Genomic DNA, 27,349 nt, shown 5'->3' with positions numbered 1-27,349 from the left:
TATAACAAGCTTGAAAAAAAGAAATGACAGAACATCATAAACAATTGTGCAAAGCTTAATTGTTTTTCTAAAGAACTCTGCAAAAGTTTAATATGGACAATCTGAGCTTCAGCAAAAATGGAGGGAAAGGAAGAGTGAAACTTGCACTGATTCCACACTTGCACTGATTCCACATTATCTCTCATACGGTCACTGTATTTTGGAATGAGTCTGATAGAAAGCCAGTGTTGCAAAGCTGGAGAAAAGAGTCTTACAATATCTAATATTTACTCCTCAACAAGGGAGTTTCATTAGCCTAGCTCAAGCCTTGGGATGCAAGAAGCCGAGTTCTAAGTCACTTTTGCTTGAGTTTTAAAGTTTGTGCCGTATTGTTGTGATGATGTTTCATGATACTTCTTGTCCTTTTATGCATATGTTGTAAGCCACTTTGAGACTGAGGAATGGGAAGCAAAACATACATTTGTGAATGAATGAATGAATATTTTATTTCACTGATCCTCTATAGATAACCTTTCCGAAACCATCAGCATAACAACATTCTACACTTCCAAGAGCCTCATCCAACTCCTGCTGCCATTCACTAAAGTCCCTCCCTTTTACCTCTCTGTGATTCCTCAACACCTATCTCCACTTTGTTCCCACAAATATCCCATTTATTTCCGGACAGCAAATTCACACAATTGCCCGTGTTCCTGCATTACGAATGATTTCTGCAATCACTCCTATGGGGATGGCCACATGGAGGCAGCCATGGGGATGGGTCCACAACATTTCCCATTCCTGGTCCACTGTGCAAACAGCATCTAGCTGTAGGTGTTGTTGTTGTTTCTTTTTAAATGCATCTTGTCATTTGGTGGGGATAACAACTTGGAGAGCAACTAGCTCTAATGTCCAATTTACTGTGATGAGCTGCATGGGTGTACAAGGAAGAAGCAGGACTCAAATAAGGCACTAAGCTTGAACACCTGGATTTTCAGACACCCAAGGTGCACATGGAACATTAGAGCCCTGTTGGATCTGTTATCCAATTGGCCAAACAAGCCCACAGGAAGCCCACAAACAGCTTTTGAGTACAAAAGTACTCTCCCCACTTGTGATGTATAACAACTGGTATTCAGAGGCAGACTGCTCCAAAAGTAGAGGCAAAGCATATACATGGTGGCTAATAGCCATTGATAGCCTTGTCCTCTGTGAATTTGCCCAATCCCCCTTTAAAGCCTCCAAGCTTGTGGCCATCACTACGTCTTCTGGAAGCAAACTCCATAGTACTTCCTGTCCTGAATCTTCCAACATTCAGTTTCATTGGATGACCCCATGTTACAGTCTGACAAAGTCTGCATCATGCACAATTTTATACATTATCATGCATCCTCTACATTTCCTCGCCTTTTCTCTAAACAACCTCGCTTCACAGGGGAGTTGATCCAATTCCATGACCATTTTGGTTGTCTTTTCTGAACCTTTTCCAACTCTGAATTAACTGCAGATTAACTTTCTTTGTAAGAGTCCTCTTTAAAAAACTGAGATTTTAATGCTGTTCACAAACTGTCCCGTAACTCATTACAAAATGGGGTAACTTGGAAATTGGCACAAACATGTCTCCATACAGTGTGAACTAGGGCCCAAAAACTGATTGAGCTGAACAAAGCGCGGGGGGGGGGGGGGGGAAATAGAGGCTGCTGCTCACAGGGTTATTTTTGGCATTTTTTTTAAATATAAAAGTGCTGCTTCATACAACCAACCAGTGGGCTGCTGTCAATCCCAGGTAGGAATTACACTGCTAGGATAATGTATGAAATAAGCCTATGACAGACTCATGAATTCTTAAGTTATTGTTACTTGTTTTTGTATTACAGGATTTTGGGGTAGATATTAGATACATTAGCTCTGGGTGGAACAATTCTCTGTGGATTTGTATAATATCACAGCTATGAATTCTACAGGTTAAATATGTGCAGTAGTACAGAAGTACTTTTCTTTGAAATAAAATCATTTCCCTCTCTCGTTTTTCATCTAGAACTGTTAAAAACAAGCTATTTGTTCCTCTTTTTCACATACTTGAGTTCGCCTAAAACTCAAAGAACAATTCAGAACTGTTTCATTCACCTTCACATTCGCTGTGTGGATTCACAATTTTCATGGGGGTGGGATTATAGGCTACTACCAAGCTGCTTAATGGGTTGCTCCACATCCAGGGTTACCAGGACACACATAAACTACCAAGGAAATGTTGTGGCATGAAGCCTCTAGAAAAGGGGAACCTTGAAATAGATACAAAGGACTTTGTCTCTTACTAGTGAACTTAACAGCTGTCATAGACTTACTTGCATTGCATCTAGAAAAGAACCTTAAGGACAAGGGTGTGGAACAACACTTCTACATAAAGATGTATGTGCATTCTAAATGTTGTGCTCTGAATGTTTAGAATGACTTAAGTTTTCTTTTAAGACTGAGCAAGCACTGATGGAGCATGGGATTTTTTGATGTACCACGCACAACTGCAGATATCCTAAATGGGGTGTAAATGTTTTAAACAAACAAACAAAGGTAGGTCCCCTTCCACAATCTCCCCGCTCCTTAAACAAAACAGATGGAAGCTTTTCTGTACCTTTGGGCTGGGTGGACAATACAGCTATGTACCTGTTTCTTTTATGTAATAAATGTATCAGAGAAAACAGTGTTTCTTTCATTAATACTGTGGTTTAAAAACAAAAGGCATTGTGAAGTGGACACTAAACAAAAACCCAGATATTGTTTTTTCCTAAATGAAATTCTCGGCTCTGGAACTGAGCATTATGAGAGTTTTGGAGAGAATGTATAAACATCTCCATTTGGCTTCATTGAGGTTTCCCACATATTTCTTATCCTTGGCAGATCCTATTTCTTACATCAGTCATTAGGGCAGTAAATTGCCCTTGACTGAACCTGATGATCAGATGGGTGCCATATTTCTCTCTCTTCTTTTTTAAAACTCTTAATGCAAATTTCTATTGTTGCTCCATCCAATCCTCTAGCACTTATAAATATTTCTATTTAAAGGTAAAGGGACCCCTGACAGTTAAGTCCAGTCGCGAACGACTCTGGGGTTGCGGCGCTCTTCTCGCTTTACTGACTGAGAGAACCGTTGTTTGTCCGCAAACAGTTTTTCCAGGTCATGTGGCCAGCATGACTAAGTCGCTTCTGGTGAAGCCAGAGCAGCACTCAGAAACACCATTTACCTTCCTGTCAGAGTGGTACCTATTTATCTGCTTGCACTGCATGCTTTCGTACTGCTAGGTTGGCAGGAGCTGGGACTGAACAATGGGAGCTCAACCCGTCGCAGGGCCTCGAACCTTCTGATTGGCAAGACCAAGAGGCACAGTGGTTTAAACCACAGCGCTGCCCTTGTCCCATCCTTAATTCAGGTAAAGCTAAATAATTTAGATCCTAACTTCCAAATTTGCATGCAAAAAAAAATGCAAGTTGAGAATTTTAAGATATGTATTTTAATTTTTTTTTAGTTTTCTGTTTGAAAGTTCAAGTTAAGCTTTATGTACAAGATTTGAAAGGTTAACACTAAAACATTTGTATTACTCTTCATCAAACACAGATTACCACTCAAAAATCATATTGGATTTTGGACTTTCAACATTGATAGCATTAAATGTCAAAATTCTTGAGAGAGTGCAAAATGTATGCATACTTCTGTCTCAGCTTCACATCCACCTCAAAGTGCCCTGCTTCTGCATCAACTACAAAGCAATGAAATAAATCTCTTCTTTTTCATCCCCATCATTGCATGAACCTCAGAAGGGAACAGTTTTCATAGTAGTTGGATCTTGTTCAGTTTTCTTGGTTTATTCTGCTAATTATACAAGGTGGATAAAAACTACAAAATCTCTTTAACTCGAGAAGTAACTCTAGCATTCTTGAGTTTCAAAACAGAGAGCTTAAACAACTAATATACGGATTCTTCCCCCTAGTGCTCACTAATGTGACGGAAAGTGTCTGTTTTCCCTAGTGGCACGTAAGTACTAAAATTGCACTGCATTGCATTTTGCTCTCAGCAGGCAGCAAAGTGCAGAGTCAATGAGTTATTTTCCATCCTTTCTTTCAGGTTTCTCCTGCCATGGGGTGGGGGTGCAGAGAATGAGGGTCTCAAGCGATTCCTCAAACCTGGCAGATACTTAAGAACCACCCCTGAGTTTAAAAACACTCTAAAAGATACCAATATCACCAGTTGTGCAAGAAAGGTGTGCTTCATTACAACGTCAATTGAGGCTTATTTTCACACAAAATCAATACTATCTGCAGCTCTCAAACTTCATAAGATGACATTTCTTGAGAGTAACAAGAAGGGATCAAGTCCCCCCACCCCACCCGCTACTTCTGCAGTTTGTGGAAGTAACTATCATTCTCCAGCAGAAAATAAGGGTCTCTTTCTTGGCTTTTTGTGTGTGTGTGTGTGTGTGTGTGTGTGTGTGTGTGTGTTTCTTTCAAAACAGACAATATGAGCACTCCAACCTACTACAGGAAGCATGAAACCAAGCAGTGGCGTAGCGTGGGTTGTCAGCACCCGGGGCAAGGCAAGTAATTTGCACCCCCTAACCCGTGGATTTGTGCCCCCTAACCCTAACCCCCAGATGTTGCGCCCGGTGCGGCTGGCCCCCCCTGCACCCCCCACGCTACGCCACTGAAACCAAGGGAGAATTGTCAGGACCACTGGCCACAATCAATCCTGCTGTCTAACACAGCAAAATGCACAGGATGGGGGAAAAGAAAAAGATGAAAGATGCTTTGGAGGAAACTTTGATAAGCAAATGCATCATTAGATCCTGAATACAACAATTTATATCGCATAACATGTAAGCAAGACTCCACAACCACTCACTTTCTAGTATGGTGTAGTAGTTAAGAGCGGTAGTCTCGTAATCTGGGGAACCGGGTTCGTGTCTCCGCTCCTCCACATGCAGCTGCTGGGTGACCTTGGGCCAGTCATAATTCTTTGAAGTCTCTCAGCCCTACTCACCCCACAGAGTGTTTGTTGTGGGGGAGGAAGGGAAAGGAGAATGTTAGCCGCTTCGAGACTCCTTAAAGGGAGTGAAGGGCGGGATATCAAATCCAAAACTCTTCTTCTTCTCTATTAGAGGAAAATCAGACATACCTCTCCCTCTCCAAAGACAGAAACAGAAACACACACACACACACACACACACCCCATGAAATGAATAACCTCTTTTGTCTTTTTGGAAGAAATGGCCACAGACTCAGGAATAGGGTTGCCAAGCTGCCCAGACTAGTATTGTAATGCAGTGTATTCAATCTACATTTAAAGTGGGACCTGCAACTAGAGGTGAATGGATTAGCTTTTCTCTAGTCCACATCTAGTTTTACATGTGCTCAGTCATATATTCATTCTAACCCATTTTTTGTGGATTAAAAAAATGCACAGAAAATGTATTTAATTTGCACACATTTCACATACATTCCTCATTCAAAATACTCATTTTAAAAATGCTATCCCCTATAAAATGTGCATTTTTCTACAATGTACACATTTGGTGCCATTTTCTTTTTTTACCAAAACTGCACCGTAAAATTTGGAGAAGTGCGTAGTCTGCACTTCTGCCACATGTCGACCCATATACAAGTCTAGGACCAACCAATTAGGTAGGTTTGTTTTAAAACGTAGGCTAAATAAAAATTTCCTCTACCTCTACCTGTAACAAAATGTGCAGCATAGAATACCCCTCCAGCCACTCCATTCCAGTCCACTCCCAAACAGCCTGTCGCCATTCCATGCACACTGAGCATGCTCAGTCCCTAGGGCTTCGCCATTCCATGCCACCCTGCCCTTTTTTGTGATGTTTTTGGGTCACTTCCTGGCTCAGCATGATGTGTATATCCGGTCACGTACATACTGAACCCACCTAAATGGGCGGGTTGCCTGTATCTCTTGTTAGTGGACGGTGCCATCTTGATTACATAAAGATAGGCATTCTAAGGACTCAGGTAGATTGGTAAAGAAAAAGTGATTTATATGCATTGTAGATGTGATATAACATTGTGCCACCAGATGGCACTGTAGAGTCCTGTTTTTGCCTACTGGATTTCCCTGTTTAAATTTACAACGCATTTAACTGAAACACTTCTTTGATGTGTCTAGATCCAGCCTAAGAATGTACTATGTAATAAATGTCACTCAATTACAATCATGGGGTGCCTATCCAGACCTATAACTTCTGCTACCTGCTCTCACTCACTAAACCACCTCTCAGATATTTACTTGTCTTCCTAGCCTCTAACTGTTCCTGACTCAGCTTATTTCACTACACTAACTCAACTTACCCACACTCTATCCCAATTCACTCCCACTCCTACCAACCACCCAACTCCCAACAAACTCCCCTTTGCCCCTCCCAGAGCTGGTTTTATACTCTGACTCCACCCCCTAGGTTCTGATTGGGTAACCTGTTTAACTATTTCACCTCCAGCACTCTCATATGTTAATATCACACCTGTATCTCTGCCAAGTTCATTGTGTTCAATTCAGAAATCACACCCAACCATGGTTTGTGCTAATCACAATTTATAATGCAAAGATGATTGACGCTTCCAAGTATACAATAGTCTCTCTTCATTTTATCTCAATACACCATTTGATACATTCATTCCTATCTCTATGGTACAGAGTCTTACAGAATATCTTGAGGCAGAACCTTAGCTGTAATCATGGCTTGACTATACACACGGGACACCAAAGCATAGTGCAAATCATGGTTTGCAAAACCACATAAAACAATAGTTTTACTTAAAACCATAATTTCCAGCTGTTTGTCAATTTAAACATCACACCAAACAATAGTTAAGGTTCCTTAATCAGTTGTGTAGACCCCTCTGGGAGAAGATTGGTATTGAACTTGACCTAAGTTAGAAATTTCTGCAGCAGAAGCTTTATGTTCTAAAAATGAGCTATCCCCCTTCATTCCTGGGTACAAATGTAATTCCTGTGTGCACACATGCATGCATGCATGTCCACACACAAACAAAAAACAACCACACCATTAGAAGTTGCTGTCAAGAAATCACGAGCAATATTTATTGTAACAGCTGTCTTTGACCTTTGAGGATGGATATTCAGATTCTAGGAATTATGCCAGTCAGGTGTGAATTTTTTGTGTGATTTTGTATAATCTTGTTATTTAATTCACACACATGTACACGCGCACACAGAGCCTTTGGGTGGGTGTGGAAATGGAACCTGAATCTAGGTGGAAATCAACTTTTGATGTTAGCTGGATTTTAGGAATAAAAGTTGCCCACAAATGACAATCAGGAATAAAAAATAAAGAGGCTAGGAAACTGGTCCTGTGGATTAATAATCACAATCTTCCATTAAAGATTAAATTTATATGCATCCATGCTCCTTCACTTAAGTATAGAACCACTGTCCACTGAGAGAGTCAACTTTAGAACAAACATCCAGAGACAGACTCCTGGGAATGTCCATGCTTTTAAAAATATTTCAGTCCCAACTTCTCCTCCTCTTTTTTGTTTTTCAAAAATCACCAATTTGATCATGCAGTTATTTTATAGCATCATTGGAACAAATACACAAACATCTGGAATCATGGGGTATATTTAATTTTAAAGGGTTCATTTGGCTGAAATGGTAAAATCATGAAAAATTGCCTGTCTACAAGCTTTGAAAAACCAGATGATGAAGCTGTTTGGCTACAGACATTTACAGTCAATTGAAATTTATTGAGGTGCACACCTGCTACAGTCTCCCTACACACTCATATAACACCCATCAGCCTTAATGATTAATTTTTTTGTGTACTAACTGCAGCTATTGTTTCAGTAAAAGGTACAGATTGCTCACCAGAGTTTAATTCCATGTATAGAGGCATGCTGTGGTTACTTAAGACTCCCCTTATATGACGGCAGTTCTTGGAAAGAAAGACTAGCTTAGCCTAAATATTCTCAAACTGAGTGTTACTGAACAACCCCACTATTAGTCAAGAGACATTTTTAGCATAAGGTTACCATGTGTCCCCGTTTCCCGGGGACAGTCCCCGAATTTACAAAGCAGACCACATACAGAATCCATTGTGGTTGAAAAGTGTCGCTGGATTCATTGAAAAAAAACTCGTAATCTTATTTTAGCAACCCTGCAGATGTTGTTGTACCCCAGTTTCCATCAGCCCCAGCCAGCATGGGTAACAGCCAGGGATGATGGGAGTTGTAGTCCTGGAACAACTGGTCAAGGGTTCTAAAATATGATTATTCACTAAGAGTTGCTCACCCCTGTTTCAGAGCCTCTCCGAGAATTAACAATATGAACCAAGAGCAGCAGCAAAAAATTCTGAAAGGGCAAGGAACAATCCACACCCCCACTCTACACACACTGAGAACGCTGTGGTCTAAATCACTGAGCCTAGGGCTTGCCGATCAGAAGATCGGCAGTTCGAATCCCCGCGACAGGGTGAGCTCCCGTTGCTTGGTCCCAGCTCCTGCCAACCTAGCAGGTAGAAAGCACGTCAAAGTGCAAGTAGATAAATAGGTACCACTCTGGCGGGAAGGTAAATGGTGTTTCCATGCACTGCTCTGGTTTTGCCAGAAGCTGCTGAGTCATGCTGGCTATATGACCCAGAAAAACTGTCTGCGGACAAACGTTGGCTCCCTCAAGCAGTAAAGCAAGATGAGCACTGAAACCCCAAAGTTGTTCATGACTGGACTTAACTGTCAGGGGTCCTTTACTTTACTTTAGCAATGGTTCACTACATAAACTATGGTCCTTCCTGGCAATCACCCAAACTTGGAGAGACTCATCTCACTTCAGGACAGACCAGTCATGGGGGAATCAGAGTGGGTGAGTGCTGTTGAATTCATCTCCTGCTTTGGGGCTTTGAATGGTATACCACCATGAGAAGCAGAATGATGTACTAAATGGGCCTTTGGCTTGATCCAGAAGGGCTCTTATACATGTGTGGACTAATAGCAAAATTACCATCTGAAGTGACATTCCTTACACCATGTTTTGCCCTGTATCCAGTGTGAGGCTTCCAAAAATGCAATTTCAACCAACAAAAGTGAAAACACCAAAAAGATTAAGGTGGGACATTGCTGGGGAAGGCATGGCATCTCTTTTTGTTCCAATGCATCTGTTGACTTGACCAAAAGATTGATTTCCAACCTTTCCCTTCCTTGCCAATGCTGTTTATTTAGCTTTGCAACTCATGTGATGAACTCATGCTAGAGGCAGCTTTCTGCTTTAATATGCCTTTCTCATGGTCTAGACACTTCCCCCACTCTTCTTCATCAGCAGGGCTACACAACAGTGACAGCGTCCTGAGCCTCTATGGCCGTCAGAAAGGGTTTCAAGAGGCCTAAAATGTTTTCCAAAATACACCTGAAACTATTATGTTCTGCATTGTTTCACTTGGTGCCATTTAAAAACAACAACAACAACAACAACAACAACAAAACACAGTGTTGTTCTTGCTGGCTATTATGATCCAGGAAAAGTAGAGAGCACATAATCAATATGGCATCATGACACCATGCAGCCTTTCAGATGTGACTACATGGTGGCACCAATTTTAGGAGCACATAGGAATGAGGGAAATGCTTCTTGCTTTCATTCTGAATGTGAAAATCCTTTCATAATCTGCCTGGAACTGTCACCAAAAAGGTACATATTTCACCAGAAGAGGAGAGGGTGGTGTTTGTTTGTTTGTTTGCTAACTGCACTCACTCATGTCACCTCAACTTGAAACCTTACCCACTACACTTCTGCAGCATGGAAGAAATCCTGCAAGTCAGTCACTAATCTAAACATGTCGTATGAATTAAGACCTAGAAGAAGGTACTAACTCTAGCAAACTGCTTCAAGAACCTTGGCATTCCTGTGTCTTTCATAGATAGTAACATGTGTTCACCTCTTTCCCATATAATAGATAAGACACTGGAGTCATGAGCAGAGGGGAAATTCCTGTAAGAACTCAGGGGCTTTCCCAGTCTCACTTCTGTGTTGAGTGAGATAAGAAGCAAAACATGTCAAGTTCCTGCACTTCCCCACAAACTTATAACAATCCTATAACAATCCACTGCAATAATGGAGAGTGGCAATACGAGAATGGGCCTCTTCTGTGGTAGCTCCCCGTTTATAGAATGCCCACCCCAGGGTGGCTCGCCTGGTACTGTCATTACATATCTTTAGGTGCCAGGCAAAAACGTTTCTCTATAACCAGGCCTTTGGCTGATTAAACAATCTATGGCCTTTTAAATGTGTTGTGGGAGGTGGGGTATCGGTTTGCTCTTGTATTTTTTGTTCTCATTTTGTATTTTTGATAATAATTTGCAACTCCTGCTTTTTCCTGCTGCTGTACCTAGTCCTGCAACACGTCTGTATACCACTAAATATAACTGTAAATCTTGCCATCTCCCACTACTTTATCAAATTGCTCTCACACCTTAATCCTAATATTTTGTTAGCATTGCGTTCATTTTGTGGCAGTATGCACAATCTTGCACACTTAATTGTAAGTCTCAGGAAAGGTCCATTAAGTTGCTTGGCAAGCAAATGCGGATCATCTCTTCCTTTTCTCAAAATGTCAAGACTCATGGCTGAAATTCAGGAAGGTAGATGACTTCACCAAGTGAAAGCATTTTCCCACTTCAAATCTATTAACTGGTTTTCTTTCCCGAGTGCCTAAAGAAACATTTCATCCAAGCTCTCAGCAAAGCCTCTGAGAGAGTTTATGTACAATTCTGAGCTCGTTCACCCATCCCTCATTCCACATGACTTCCTGCTCCCATCATTATTATACACAAGACAGTGGTACATTTCTATGCCAAAGTTTTAACAGCCTACAGTATCCTGATAGAAATCCAACATTCCTTTGAAGCACAGACGAGAAATTGTTGAGCTTAGAAAGTGACAGCAACATGAATTCAGTGACCCAGATAAATGTATGTTTTGAACCATATTAAGTCAAGGGTCAGAATCAAAACTAACAGCAATGTATTAAACATTCAGTAACATCTGTGTGGTTCCTAGAAAAATGCAGGCACAGAAAACGACTTACACCATTGTTGTACAAGTAAAGGAAGCTCAGTTAAAGATGGGTTCAAGCTAACAATTCATCCTGAGCAAAGCATACTTACTACATGATATGCAATATACGACCAGGTGACTCAGCAGGAAAAGAGGAGAGAGGGAGGTGTGAATTGGCTGGATTTCCTAAGTCACCTAGTTTTTAACTAGCCCTTTTCTGCCTCTAGGTAAAATTCTTGTTTTCAGATACTTATATGCTTTGTTATGTTTGGAGTGGCCTAATTTTGCTAAGGAAGTAATTCATGGAGGCTCATGTGACTGTCAAGCTGAAAGTTTGCACTAGATTTATCATTGGCTTATATTGTATTTTGTCATGCTGTTTTCAGTGGTTGTTGCAAATGGTTAAACCCTTGTTGTTTAATCAATAAATTATGTTTGGTTTCTTATGCGTACGATTGCTGAAGGGGCAAACTTTTGCCATTTCAGACTACAGGTGGGGGCTCACATTATGGGGGTGTGTGTGTGCAAATCCATGCCCATAGAAAACTACCATCTCAGAGAGAAGGCTAAGCTAGAACACGTCTTCCTGAAACCTACCATTTGTATGCAGAGAGTATTCTATAAATGGAAGAACACTCAGTCATGTGAGCAGCCTGAAGTGCTACAGCCCAGGCACAGGTTTAACAACCTCTATGAGAACTAGGCCATGGTGCAAGCAGACAAGCAACCACTCACTGCTTCAGACTGATATTGTATATAAGGTGGTTGGTTGGTAGTGTTTTTGCCATAAATTAAGCTGTGAAGCATGGAAACAGACACGAAGGAACCCCTTTTTATTCCCACCACTCTGGGCATTATAAAGCTTGAGAACAAAAAGTGGTCCACAGCCAACATAGAGACTTCTAAACAAAGGGATAAAATAGTTGTAGCAATGGAAGGAAAAATATTATTTTAGCAGGGGAGTTCTGAAATGCAAGCTGAGAGAAATGACAGGAGGGGTTGCATGTATGCACTGATGCTCTGTGAGAGCAAAGAACATGACACTGGGTGCAAATTTCAGTTTCCAAAGGATCTCGGCTTTCATTAAAAAAGAACAACACACAAAGATTGTCTTACACTTCGAAAGATGAAATACAGTAGGCAAGGCCTGTCGAAATCTCAAGACTGGATTAGGACATACACTGGATTAGAATGCACATTTTTACATGTGGCTGAAATGGTTAGAATTCACATTCACTGCCCTGGTAACAAATGACGCAGAAAGCAGTTCAAATCACTTCTATGACACTCCTTAACATATACAAAGTGTCCCAAGGGTTGGGGATGAGACTTCTACTTCACTCCTACCCCACTATGAATGTGAGGAACTGTAGAGTAATTGTGCAAAATTAAAACGCTTAGCAAATTTTATTGAGGGGGTGGAGATTCTGATGTTGGAAACCCTTCAGAAAATGAGGTTGAGGACTCAGAAGCGGGAAGGCATGCAGGGGCAGGCAGAGCTAATTATTGGGTTGCAGCTTCAGACACTAAACAGGACTCAGTCTCAGTTTGTTGTTGAAGAACAACCTGAGCTATTTGTCAAAAGAAGGGTTAGAGTGGTAAGATCTGATTGCAAGACAGGAGAAACAGACCATAGAAAAGGAGATAGTTAGAACAAGTTGTACTGGCCAGAGTAGCAGCTCAACGTGATATCTACACCTGGAGACATTGTGCAGTTTTCCACAGAGCTTTTTAAAGTCAAGATTATCTAAGCTCCTTTTAAAAAGTAGGAGATGATAAGGGAAAACAGAGGAGGAGATGGGCATGTTTTTGATCATGACATTATGTAGATGCCCCATAAAAAGTGAGCGAACAAATAACTCACTTTCTATTCCACAGCGAATATCCAATGGGAAACTATGTCAATTTGTCTGCCATTTTGCAAGGTATTATTTTAGTGCACACAAAAATGTTGAAGTTTGGTAAATACAGTGGTAACCTGAGGTTATAGACGCTTCAGGTTACAGACTCCGCTAACTCAGAAATAGTACCTTGGGTTAAGAACTTTGCTTCAGGATGAGAACAGAAATTGTGTGGCGGTGCAGCCGCAGCAGCAGCGGGAGGCCCCATTAGCTAAAGTGGTACCTCAGGTTAAGAACAGTTTCAGGTTAAGAACGGACCTCCAGAACGAATTAAGTTCTTAACCCGGGGTACCATTGTATACAACAGTAATGTGCAGGAAGAAATAGTCTGGTAAGACTGCTGGTTGAATGGATAAAGAAAATGCAAAGTTTATAACTTATGGCAAGCAAGCCATTCTAAGTACAGTGGTACCTCAGTTTAAGAACAGTCTTGTTTACGAATGATTTGGTTTACGAACTCAGCAAAACCAGAAGTAGTGTCCCGGTTTGCAAACTTTACCTCGGTCTAAGAACAGAATCCGAACGGTGGAAGGGCACCGGCGGTGGGAGGCCTCATTAGGGAAAGCATGCCTCGGTTTAAGAACAGTTTTGGTTTAAGAACTGACTTCCGGAATGGATTAAGTTTGTAAACTGAGGTACCACTGTATATGTTTTACATTGGCCAAGGTGGAGCCAAGAAGTTAACACAAGCACATTCTGACTCATACTGAAAGCTTCTGAACTTGGAGAAGAAGTAGGAAAAAAGTAAAGCTTGGAAGGACGCGGTCTCCTTTACTAACAAGTAGTTACTGAACAGAGAAGGAATCCTTGAGGAATAAGAACAGGCTACTCTTCCTGTCAATCAACCCTCACATGTTTAGTTTGTTGCAAGCTCTATTGCTTTACTCCCAACAAAAATGGGTTTGCTTGCTCGTGGGGATGGATGGATGCTCTCTGAAGTGTTGCAAATACACTATGGAAACCAACAAAACGAAAAACCTTGATATTCATAACCACTTCTGCCTGAAATGGAACTCCAATATATTTTAACCACTTACATTTTCCCCCTTATTCATCTCATTGCACCATATTAAATGCGTTAAAGCAAGCACTTCCTATTTATAGTCCATGATTAAACATATTTTATGATTCCTCAGGTTAACTAAATGATAAAAAAACTACCCACAGGGGTTTTTTTTTTAGATGGTTCACATTAAGAAGCTTCACACAGATATACAGAAAAATCAATTGCTAAGCATAAAGTGCAGCTCACATTAAGGAAACTACAAACTCTGACTAATTATGATAAGTTGCTATGTAAATTACTCTGTGACATTCCCAGCAATCAATTTCAAGTTTAAATAGATGAAGCCTCCGGCTGTAAACTGGGATAGGAACCTAACAACTGTATCAACCACCATCACCACAGTAAAGATTTGCAGTGATAGCGTGAGCCAAATAATTACCTTTTGGGAAGCAAAAACTTATCTCTTTTTTATGCCAACATTTTTTTTAAAAAGGAATACAGTTTTGCAGTGTGGAAGAGGTATATTGTACCCAATGCACATTCTTTGAGTCTAGTCCATCCATACACCCCCCCCCCCATTTTAGCAGTGATGGGGACTTCTGCCCCCCTGCCCCCCTGTGCTATCAAAAGTTTCTTTGAAACAAGATGGGTATCCCATTAGTCACCTTTTCCCATACAAGTCCCTGCAAAGATGGCACATCATCATTCCACTTGTGGCTGCATTTGGAAAGCTTGGAACTTCTGCTACTTGTTGAGGATGGGGGACTGCTTTTAAACTTCAAAGGTTTTGAAAACTTTAATTTATACCTGTGACAGAAAAATCCTACAAAACCATGTTCTGTTCCACACAATGAACCAGGAGGCATGGATCAACTCAGTTTGCTGCATATCACAGAGCAAACACATCCTCCTATCATTTCTTGACCCTGTTCATGTACAGGGGAAGTTACGGTTGTGTCATTTATTTACACTAAATCTCATTTGCCTTTTTATTGCTCATTTCCCCAGTTTAGAGAGATCCTTTTGTGTTGTTGTGCGCTTTTATCACCTGCAAATGTGGACTCACTTCTTACTCCTCAATTAGGAACAGATCCAACTGGGAACAGGTTCGATGGCATTTATTTTTTGCCATCCACTTCTTACTGCCCTGCATTGTGAATAGTCATTGTCCTTCTAACCACTGTCTGTCCTTTAACCAGTTTATCAGGACACACACTCTTTATCTCATAACAGCTAAGTGAGGGGCTTTATCAAAAGCTTTTTGAAAGTCCGTCTAAGTACATAGTATCTAGTGGAAGAGCCCATCTACATGTTTTTGACAGACTAGGGAACAACTCTAGGACTAGTGACGCACGACAAAATTCATGAAGACTAAATATTGCTGAAGACTTTCAATTGTTTGCAGCAGTAAGAAACAGGAACAAGCAAACAAAGGAGAAACAATTCATCCTTTTAAGCCAATGTCTATTTTAACTAAGATTCCATACAGTTTACTTTGCTTGATCAAGAAACACTAATCATTCTTGATCAAGAAGCACTTTATTTTCTTTCTCCTGCAGGGTATCCCTGTGATAAAGCAATAGATACGGTAGTTGAAGATGAGGTATAGGAGGCTAATGTACATGGAACCTTTACAAGTTTTAACAAGGTCGCTGGTTACTTCAGCAATTAACCTTCTGCCTGTACATTTAAAGAAAAATGGCATTTCACTATTTCTTCTTACAGCAGAATTACTGTAACAGAATTGCTGATAAATATCAGAGCTTGAACACTGAAATTTCTCCATGTTCAAATGCAACAAATTCTTCCCATTCTTTTGTGCACAACATATGCACTTAAACCCCTGCAAAAACCTGAAACTTGGTAGGGGGAAAAATGGACATTTCAAAAGATTCACCAGTTTGGATCTTTTAAGTTAAGTCCAGTCAAAGGTGACTCTGGGGGTACGGTGCTCATCTCTCTCCAGGCTGAGTGAGCCGGCGTTTGTCCGGCTATTCTAGGTCCAAGAGGCTCAGTGGTTTAGACCACAGCGCCACCCGTGTCCCCAAGATCACTATGCAGTAGTCTGACTTTATTGTCAAAAAGAAAGCAATAGGCATCTTTAAATGGTCAGAAACATTAGTTCTTTTCAGCATTTATACATAGAATATGCTGAAGGGGAGCGGGGATACATGGCTAGTCAATTCCCAGTGTCAGCAAGCCCTTCTGGCATGCCCCCAACACCTGTATGTTTGAAAAGGCTTCCAAATGCTCCCACTTTTGTACATGAACAATTGAGGTTCCCAGTGGAGAGGAATACCTTACAAGCACTGTGCATAGCAGAGCCATGACTGCCTACCTGCCTCCAGCAGCATCTGAAATTTAGTCCTGAGGCATGCAGTTCTTGAGAGTTCTCCCTGTCACCACCTTCACTCTGGTAAATTAACTTAAGGAAAGGAGGGAGGAGTAGCAGCAAGAAAGCCTCTTGGTGTTATCATGCTCCTAGTGATATCACTGAAATCCATTTGCAGTAGGGAGTTTAATAGAAACAAATTTGGAATGAGGACCTGAATTATAATAATCAGGTGAAAATAATTAGTTTTAACCAGTTCCATTCAGAAATGGGTTGGGGACAGTTCACCAAATTGCTTGCAAAGGTCCCCTTAGTTTTTTTAAAAATGGGATTTCATTTGGCATGGGGAGAGGGCCTGTGGTCAGGAGCCAAACATTTAAACTGCTTGGGCACATGCAACTAGTTGGTGGTTTTTTGGATCTACGACAAAGATTGCAAACTAAGCTGAGTAGGAAAAGCATAGCTTCTGTCATATTTTTTCCTTTGTTCTAAACGAAGGAAAAAATGAAGTGGAAATTGTGAAAATGTAGCCAAACACAGATGAGTTGGTTCTGTTTTTCCTCTTTTTGAGCCCCAAGCAGAGCTAATTTACAGCTGCCTTAAGTTGCTCACAAGAGATTCAGTCTTGTAAACAAGCCCCTCTGGAGATGAACAAAGGCAGTGGTCATTCTCTCCCTTAGCTTCAGGCTGCAAAGAATTCCCGAAAAGCTGCCAATATTTACATATGCAATAGCTGATTCAATCTTTTATGTGAGACTGAGACCATTCAGGGAATAGAAAAACCTTAGGAGTGAGATTCCAAAATGGCATGTTTATGTGTTTCATTCTTTTCTTGGTACACTCTTGACTCCAATTAGGTTTTGTGAGCTCAGAGAACTTCTTTGCATTCTAAAGAAAAAGTTGATGGCTCACATACAGTCTTCCAGCAGGATGTTCCAAACTCAATTCACAACACCTGGATTTCTGGAAAACATCCCTTAATTACTATTTCCTTGAGGATATATACACATTAACTGTCAAAATGAGCCAATGGTATCTTGCTAAGAGCCAGTTTTACCTGACCCTTGGATAATTTTCCCTCTCCCTTTCACACAGGGTGAAATCTGGCCAAACTTAAATATTTTTAACTTCATCTCAGACCTGCTTAGCAACTTCCCACTGAAATCTCAGGGACTTGAAACTTTGACTGAATTGCCTCCTTCTCCCTGCCCACATGGCTATGCAATTCAGCTTGAAATACAGAGAAAAATACTCACTGGTTTGAACATTTATTAAAAAATGTATCTTTAACCCTTCATAGGAGGGTTCTAACAGGGGTTACAAAATGAGAACATGCTGATTTGGTATTGGCTCCATTTATATGCTGTATAAATAAAAATAGTGCACTGCATAGCCCCGCCCCACAACACAAGTCTCTATTTGGTAAGGCTACCTTGTCGATACACGACTCAAATTCTTCCTTCGAGGAATCTATTGTATTATGCTTTCTGCAGAAGTAGATTTATTTTTTAAAACTACTTGTATCTATCATCCATCTTTCCCGAAGCTAAACTAATGCACAACTAAGTAGTTTCTTATTTATTAATAGTATCTCCCTCAAAAGGCCTTCAAAATCTTTATGCGCTTCCTCAAATGGTGTAAACTCTCCTCAGAGCCTCAGCTTTCCTTACTAATGTGTGCTCAGTTTTCAGTAATTGATAAAACGGCAGTCTGAAATTCATCTAATCAAGTTAAGGATGTTTCTCTTATCAAAATAAAGAGCTACATGTAGCATAGCGTCTAAGACAATGAAGCTCACGATTTCAACCTGCCATTAACTCACCGAGAGGCCTAAGGCAAGCCACTGACTTAGTTTGCCCTCTGATACTTGGTGAATAATAGTTGCCCACCTGGCAGTTTTGATTGCAACACCATGAATAAGTAACACTTTGAAAAATAAACCATGGATGAATACAGATGACCAACTTACCAAGTGGTAAATGCCGATATGTTTGCCCATATCGTAGTAGCTAAAGTGCAATGAAATAGACAGCCATGGCTGGCTCTGTAGTATTCCGCAGTTGCTGTAGTTCTACCCCTATTCACTGACTCTGTTGCTATGGAGTTTCTTGAATCAGTTGCCAGAAGCAACTTCACATCACTGGCTCCATGTTCTCTCTTGTAGCCCTTACAGATGCATCAGACCCTACTCAGGTTGCAACAATTTATAGCAGCCAAACAACATATGGAGGGCCACAGGTTCCATATTGCTATCACAAAGCATGACTACAGTTCTTTGTCTGGTATATTTAGTCACTTACTTTACAGGACTACCACCGAGAAAGGAGACAAGATTGGAAACCTGCATAATGAACAACTAAGGCTGCAATCCAAAACCACAACCCACCATGCTGGAGTGAAGGGTGGGGGTAAATAGGGCAAAAGTATTCCTTCATGCAGCCCTACGCCACTCTCGTGGCCTCACTCCTGAGGTGGAAATCTTCCCTTTCTACCCGCCAAAAGAGCATCCCATGGAAATCAGCAAGACATTTTACAGAGTGACTAAGTCAGTACTGGATTCATTGGATTTCCAGCTGACCTCACTGTCAACACTTGATGATATCAGGCCTGACCTAGGCTGGAATAGCATGGAACAAAGTTTTGCCTGCCCCCACCCTTCTGCCCGGGCCATTCAAAATACTTCCTTTACTGCAACTGTTCATTTCTTTCCTTTTTCTATGAATACAGCATTTTTAGTTTTCAATGACCTGTGAGATAGATAGATGATAGATAGATAGATAGATAGATAGATAGATAGATAAGATTCCTACCCTTTAATGGTAAACAGAATGGTAAGAAGAAGCAAATGCCAAGTAAATGTGTACTAAAGTAACAGTAAATCACAACTTGAACTGTTAATTGGAAAATAAACATATTTTAGTATTTTTATCATTTACAGATTTTTTTAAAAAAATATAAGGGGAGAATTCAGTTGTCAATTTAGCAATATGTAACATAATTGTTGTTGCAACTGAAGCAAATGTTATTTAATAGATTATCTCCCAGTAGAGTACCTGTAAGGCTTGTTGGAATCTGTTAAAAACTAATTTTGCCAAATACATTGCTCTTCTCAATATCTCAAAAGTTTGGTGCATTGTCCCCAAGGTGCCTACAGAGAGGTAGTAAAGTCTAATGGCCTTACAGTGAAGTTTTTCACCTCACAGTCGTGAATGACAATAGTCCCTTTGTGTGTGTGTGTGTCCATGTGTGTATTGTGGTTCTTTTCTTTCTTACCTCTGTGGTTGGTGAGGTCCCTTGATCCAGTTGGCAGAGGTGTATAGCTCATCTGAGGAGAAATGGAGGCAGCATCAGTTGTTGCCTGGGGGGAAGAAAGATAAATATAATTGCTGCTAGTATGTATATTTCATTAAGAGGATACACTCACACATGTACACACAATGCAAAGTACAATATTAGAGATAAAATTAGTTTTGCCATGTACCCAGAACTTTGATTGGATTTGGGAAAACGTAACTTTCAAGTGACTGACATGGTGAGCCAACTCTTGTTCACTTTTTAGGTTTTAATTGTTTTCATGTCTTGACTGTACCACTTCAGGCTGCAGGCAGGGGTTGATGTGATGGTATGCTCCCCCCCCCCCCCAAGCAGAAGCAAGCTGTTAAACCATGCTTTGAAACTTGCCCCAGCAGTGGCGTAGCGTGGGTTGTCAGCACCCAGGGCAAGGCAAGTAATTTGCACACACTAACCTGTGGATTTGCGCCCCCTAACCCTACCCCCCAGATGTTGCGCCCGATGCGGCCGGCCCCCCCTGCACCCCCACGCTACGCCACTGTGCCCCAGGAGTACTGAAGTCTTTATATCACCCACCATCCCACCTGAACACTAAAATGGCACTCTGACAATCTGCAAGTCAGCTCCAGGAAATGGGGTCTGAAGCAGGCTTGATTTGAAGAGCATTACGGTATGCTGCCCAGAGGGTATCAGCACAACCAGCTTCCACATACCTTCACAAGCTACCTATGGAGAGAGCTCCACCTCTACCAGCTGCAGCTTTGACCACTGGATGTGGCCATCCTGCCTTGTAAGCAAGATTAACTACTCTCAAAATCCAAACTACACGGAATATATTAAGTAAAATAAACTATAAGAGGCGAGTATTAGTTTTTAAACAATAAATCTCAAACTCTGTTATGGAACATACTTAACTGTCCCATAACAACTGGAATATCAAATAAACCTATAAACCTTGTAATAACAGGTCTAAATTAATTTCGAAACAACCAAGCACACATTTAATTATTTCCTACTGGAGGCTGAGGAATTTTAGGCCTTACTATATTTACGACTAGGCATTCTAGGAAGAAGTAGCTTTGCTTTTTTCAAAAGCAAGAGACAGGTCTTATTTGCAAATCTGTATTATTCTAACATATATTACTTTAAAACATGTTTTAATATTAGGCCAACTTTTGTAGCATATTAGGCCAACTGCTGTAGCAGTACATTCCGACAGGAGTTACAAGCTGAGTTCAGAGCAACTAAATCCAGGTAACTACTCACAGAAGGATAATTACACCTACTGATCATTAAACCCATCTCAACTTAAAGTGTGAAAGCATGCATTTTGATCTAAAGAAGACACACTTTTTTTTTGTTTTTGTTCTGTAGGCGAAAGTCTAAACCTACACAGGAAGAACTGCACATGCTAACTGTCACAACCAACATGGCTCTTTCCCTGTTCCCTACATACAGTGTAACAGTACACATAGCAGAAGAGACAAGACTGTCTTCCATTCCCACACTCTTCCCAGACAGGCATGTGAATTACACCAATCACATTTGCAGCATCGGAGGCATGAAATATAACAGGGTGCACACACGTGTGCACACTGGAATATTTTCTAAAGGAATCTGCAATATCTTCCCAAAGTATTAAGTATAAGAAGCATTTAGTAGTACAGTATGGACTGGCCCTAGCCAAAAGGGAGAGACAGTTGAAACATGTGCTTATCTTCACCTTTAGCAACCAAGGTGAATATAAGACATTCAGCCCATTCCGGCTTTGGACAGCTCCAGCAGACAAGTCTGATGTTTTCAGTGACTCTGAAATGGTATGCAAAGCACAGGTGCATACACTACACTATATTTTGACTTTGTCTGCAAATCTAGGTAGTATGTTTAAGCTTTTGTCACTTATTTAAAGAATGACCTACAAACCCCCACCCCACCCCCCAGTTTCTCCAATGGATAAAAAAAGATGACGCGGCTCCATTTTAGACCTTTCAGATATTTTCTGTCTGCACAAGGGCTCTTAGTTGAAACCCTGATAATAGCAAAGATTTCTCTTCGGTACTTTTAATCTCAATTTAGGCTGTTGACAGTTTGATGATAGCTTTTCTTAAAATTACTGGAAGGAAACTCTGCCTTTTCAGCAAATACCACTGACAGATCAAAATTCAAGAACTTCCAAAAAGGATACTGGTGTGAAGGGACAATTTAGCTTTATTTTCCATGTTAAGAAAAGGAAGAACAGAAGGGTTTCAGATAGGTCTTTTTGTGCTCTTCTGTGCATAATTCCCTGTCAAGGGTACAAGAGTCTCATTACCTCTACACTAAGTGTTCTGTTACAAATGCTAGTTAATTCTACATCAGGACTATTTTGCACAAGTGGTGACTGGCTGAAAAATTCACATAATGCGAATAATGTCTGTGTAAAAGAAAAAAAAAGGAAAAAAGAGCATCAATTGTTTCTCATTTTTAACTACTGAATGACACCATGCCCTTACCAATTTTCCAAAAGTGAATTGTAAAGAATTATGATTCTTTAATATTTGCCACAATATTTTGATACTGAAAGGATTGATGTGCGACAGCTCATGTCTACAGATAGTTCTGACAGTCATATCTGAAGTTTCAGTTACATTGCAAAAAATGACCTTGAATGGATCTTGCTGACAGATACAAAAAAGAAAGAGAAACAAAAATGAAGATATTTCTCCTGCCTAAGAGAAAACTGGCAAATTATTTCCAGTCTGAATGTGTTAGCTACTGTCCCTGCCAACCACCATTCCATATTTATTCCAGACAAACTGAATTAATTTACCAAATGTACTTAAGACACCCAGAAAACATACTATTGATTAGCTTCATATCCTTTGCTGCTATTCTCGTGCCACCTCCAGTAAGTAATGGAAAGGAGGGATCAATTGAACAGTCTGATCCATGTCCTGAAGCAGGGGTGGGGAACATTTTCCAGCCTGAGAGCCACATTAACTCATGAGTATCCTTCTAGGAGCCACATACTGTGGTGGGAGGGCCAGATACAAACATGGATGGAAAAAAACATCTCCATCCTTCTTTCAGGCAAGCAAGAGCTCTATCACAAATACACATTACAGCCAGATGAAAGCACTTAAGAGTGTGGTCTCTGGGAATGGGCATGACATAGAAAGTCTCAGGGGCAAAACAGAGAAGTCTGGAAGACAGCACTTGCCCTCTCATCCTTAGGTTCCCCACCTCTGAGCTAGTGCAGCAGTGGGGAAGCTCTGTCTCCTAGGTCTGATTCGTCCTACCAAGCCTTGGAGGTTGGTCGACTTGCAAAGGAGGAATCAGGACTGCACCAGGAAACTGGGCATCAAGGGGCCCACCCTAAATGCAGCGCATAGATGTGGGCGTGTTCATGATCCGAGATCTTGGTGCAGCTTTTTATCTATACAATGGGCAATGGAGAGGGCCCCTTTCTCAGCTTGAAGATCACAACTTCCAAGCTGTAGTACAGGGTGATGATAGAACTGGCTTGTCATGCTCTGGCATGATGAAAAGCTTGGAAGAACCAAGTGATCTGAAATTGACCACTTTGACCACCCCTAAAAGAAACTATGTCTAGGCAAGGAGGGGGAAAAACCTGCCATGGAAGCCTTAGAAGAAACATCAGTCAGAAAGTTAGACAAGAAGTTGTATTGTCTCTTTTTAAAGAATACTGAATAGCAATAAGAAACTCCTAGGTCCACCCAGATGCAACTAACTCTTATGCCACCTCGCGAGCCACCTTGCGCCACTTGTCACATAATCACTGTCTGCAACATTCAATGTACATGCATACAGGCTTAGGAACAAAACAGGGGGCCAGGGTTTGGCCCTGCCCAAACCCAGAATTTGAGGTCCACCAGTAGATATCCATGCTATCAGTGACCATGAAGAGCCACTGAACCTATGCATCCTGCCCCAGGCAGCCTGGATTTCTGGATACAAGCAGCCTGGATTTCTGGTTGGCTCTCAGACCCCCACCCATCTCTCCAACAGCTGGAGAAGGTGACAAGAAGCCAGACAGGAGTTTTAGGGAGCCTGAGTCTACTTGTGGCAGATAAAGTAAAAAGTAAAGGTGATTATTTTTCAGCTCTTCTACTCCACTCTGACCGGCAGCCAGGAGAGGGTGAATTATCCAGCTTATCCATTTTTATTATTTGTTAGATATATAAATCTAACACACTTCATCTAACACTCAGTCTGAGCTGCTTCTTGGTGAATCTATAGCTCCAAGCTACAGCCATCCTGAACTGGGAAACACCACCCTGGAGTGGTGTTGTGTGGAACACCCCTAAAAAACTTTCTACTAGAAGAAGAGTTTGGATTTGATATCCCACCTTTCACTCCCTTTAAGGAGTCTCAAAGTGGCTAACATTCTCCTTTCCCTTCCTCCCCCACAACAAACACTCTGTGAGGTGAGTGGGGCTGAGAGACTTCAAAGAAGTGTGACTGGCCACCCAGGTCACCCAGCAGCTGCATGTGGAGGAGCGGAGACGCGAACCCGGTTCCCCAGATTACGAGAAGACCGCTCTTAACCACTACACCACACTGGCTCTCGAAACACTGGCACTACTGAAATTATTTCCCATTTCACTTTTTTTTGGGGGGGGGGCTGGATAGAATCTGCTGAAAATGCCATGAGAAGTAGTAACAGCATTAAGGTAGCACGTGTAATGTTGAGGCCTTTAGACATCCAGTGTGCCTAAGTGCATACACACTTAAGCAGCCTTTAGATTTCTGCAGGAGCGATATGCAAAGCAGGGCTGGAATTAACTGTTAAGGCAGATATGCAAACACTGCTACAAGCAGCTGCTACCTTACCTTCTCTACCCATAATGTTAAATAAGGCAAAGTTTTACAACTTGTGTCATCCCACTGAAACTCAACATTCTTGCTTTACCCAACCTCAATGGAGGAGGAAATAGGAAGAGGCGGCCTGGAGCCATTGGTTTCAGTGGCAGTCCTAGTGGGTAGTCCTAGCCTTGATGTAATGAGCAAATTAAATGCTAGCCTTGAATAAATAAGACTCTCAAACTGCTGCTTTTTCAACAACGCTGCAATACCTGAAACGGAAAAGTCCTTTAAAAACGTTGTGATCGTTTTATTTTCACTTCAGCAATGGCAATTGCTTATGAAAAGTAGGATTCTGTCAAACCGTTTGTCTTGCTTTATAGGATGCAACGTTGCTGTATTCCAAGGAGACTTGTTAACAGTTGGTATCCTTCCATGTGCCGCAGCTAGCGGTTATGCCTGTTGAAGGCGGTGTTCCCCTACCTCTGACTCTTTAAATATTTATCCAGGATATGTGAGAAATTGTGCTCATTTCTATCGCATGCTATAAATTCTTCACACATGCACACACATCAATAACCATAATAGTCACTAATATATTGCACCTGACAAAATTTTACAACACAGGAAGAACAGCAGTAAGTCAACATCCTCTCCGAAAAGGATTCAGAGCGTGCAATGAGCACTTACAAAAAGGACACTGAAAATCGTTAATTGCATGCACATGCACACACACACACACACACACACACAACCCTCATTTCCAACACTGAATATATTAACCATGACATACAGTTAATTAAAAGGAGCCAGTGCGGTGCAATGGACAGTGTCCGACTGGGAACACTTTGATTCATACTGCTACCTACCTAGTGGCTCTGCTTCTTGAACCAGGAATACAGGGGTGCCGAGACAGATGGCACAAGCTGTGTATTCACTTAGGCTTCAGAATCCCTTTCAAGCACAAAAATGTATAAGTTCAGACCCCATGATTGCCAGGCAGTATGAAGCATCTGTCTTGGCCAGCACAGTATAGGTCTTCTGTCTTCACCAGGCAATAGGCAGTACTTCCTGTTTGCTGTACTCTAGGCTTCTAGCTCTAACACCTGACCTCCAGGAATTCTGAGTTTTGGACACCCCACCCTCAGCTTGACCTTGACACCTGGTGCCCTTTCACCATTGATCAGCTGAGTTTGGCTCATATGGTTGTTAGAAGACAATTAATCTATACACCGGCTCTGATCTCTCTCTCTCTCTCTCTCTCTCTCTCTCTCTCTCTCTCTCTCTCTCTCTGGGTGGCTGCAAGAATACAAACGTGACGAACAAAATAAACATTGCTGATAGCAGCTTAAACCCAAGAGCGTGAGACAGTCAAGATTGCTGGCCTATTTAGAAAAGAGATGTAGTAGTTACAGACGGATTCTAGGATAAACATTTGTCTAGAAGCCAAAGTCTTGCAATTCAGGTAAACAAGTACCCTACAAGACAATAGTTTCACAATACATTCAAAGGTGCATGTTGCAGGCTGTGTGCTTATGTCGTATTTACTCATTCTTAATGTGGATAGCTTATGTGAGGGCCCCCAATTGGAAATTCTACTGTCTGGTTTCAGCATCATGTAGTCCCCCCCCCCCCACTATTTTTAATGAAAAATAGAAAGACTCTAGCCGTCACCTCTTGAAATATAATAAAAATAATGACTTGATCTTTTGCTTATGATATAAATGCACACTTTACATCATCCCAGGACTGCACATCCATTCCATGTCATTTCTCCATCCCATCTGTAAAGTGAAGGTGGATAGATGTTTACCAGTGCAAGGATATCCAATCTTTTCGGGCTCATTGATGAATTTGCAAACCAGATAATAATGGCGGGCACAAGACCCATGCCATCCACAACTAATGCAAATGTTGACAATAGTCACAAAATAGCTATTCACATTTTCATAGGTCACATTTGCAAACTATGAATGTGTATGACTGTTGGATTTTTCAGTTGCTATTAACTGGAGTTTTTTTATGATATTTGATAAATACAGTATGCATTCTCATCATTTCCCAAAAGGGAAGCCCTATTGCCCAGGGTTGGAAAACTATTTACACAGGAGGGGCACAAAGAGGATGGCAAGCGGCAGGCTAGGTTTCTCCCTCAAGAAAAAAGACTAATCTCCTCAGTACTTGACTTTTATACTGACTTTTATACTGGGCCATAAACACACTTTGGTGGCTGTCACACAATAACTTCAGCATCAAAAGAAAAGTTCCAAGTGAGAATGAACTATCAATGACGTAGCTACAAATAAAACTTGTACATCACCTGAAACACGCTATTTTTCAATGGTGTTCATTCATTCATTCATTCATTCATTTCTATATCAGGCATTCATACCACCATCAGGGGTTCATTCATCTGAACATCCTCCAACATCATATATACTGTACTAACAATGCTCTTCTGCTGTTTACATAGCACAAACAGGTTACTGTCTATGCAAAAGAATAAATGGACACAAATCCAACATCAACAATGGCAACTTTAATATACAATGGTATCTTGGTTTACAAACTTAATCAGTTCCGGAAGTCTGTTCTTAAACCAAAGCATTCTTAAACCAAGGCGTGCTTTCCCATAGCAGCGGGGGACTCAATTTACACTCAGCAGGAAGCGGATCATGTTCTGCTTCTAAGGCAAAGTTCACAAACCAAAACACCTACTTCCGGGTTTGCAGCGTTCTTAATCCAAGTTGTTCATAAACTACGCTGTTCTTAAACCAAGGTACTTGTTGGAGGATATTTGAGTTCCTATGATACTCTATTGTTGACCAGAAAACCACAGGTCAGCAAAAAGACTTCAACTAAAAGATTTCAAAGGAAGGCTTCAGTACGAAACTGCCAAACTATATCAGATATTTGAAGCTTTTCAACTTGAACTTAATTGAGATTGAAATTATATTTTTTGCAGCCCAGAAAGT

The 27,349-nt window shown here is 41.1% G+C and overlaps 1 protein-coding gene across 1 annotated transcript in view; it reads right to left on the bottom strand.

Annotated features, from left to right (window-relative positions):
• Positions 1–27,349, bottom strand: part of LRMDA (leucine rich melanocyte differentiation associated) — a 741,312-nt gene that overhangs the window by 102,159 nt on the left and 611,804 nt on the right. The window contains 1 exon segment of the mRNA XM_083738575.1: positions 19,554–19,638. Coding sequence (XP_083594701.1) covers positions 19,554–19,638 — 85 coding nt within the window.

This window comes from Podarcis gaigeae, assembly GCF_964106915.1.
Source record: "Podarcis gaigeae genome assembly, chromosome: 5".
NCBI lineage: Eukaryota > Metazoa > Chordata > Lepidosauria > Squamata > Lacertidae > Podarcis > Podarcis gaigeae.
The sequence above is the reverse complement of the archived record's forward strand: the minus strand, read 5'-3'. Positions and strand labels throughout refer to the sequence as shown.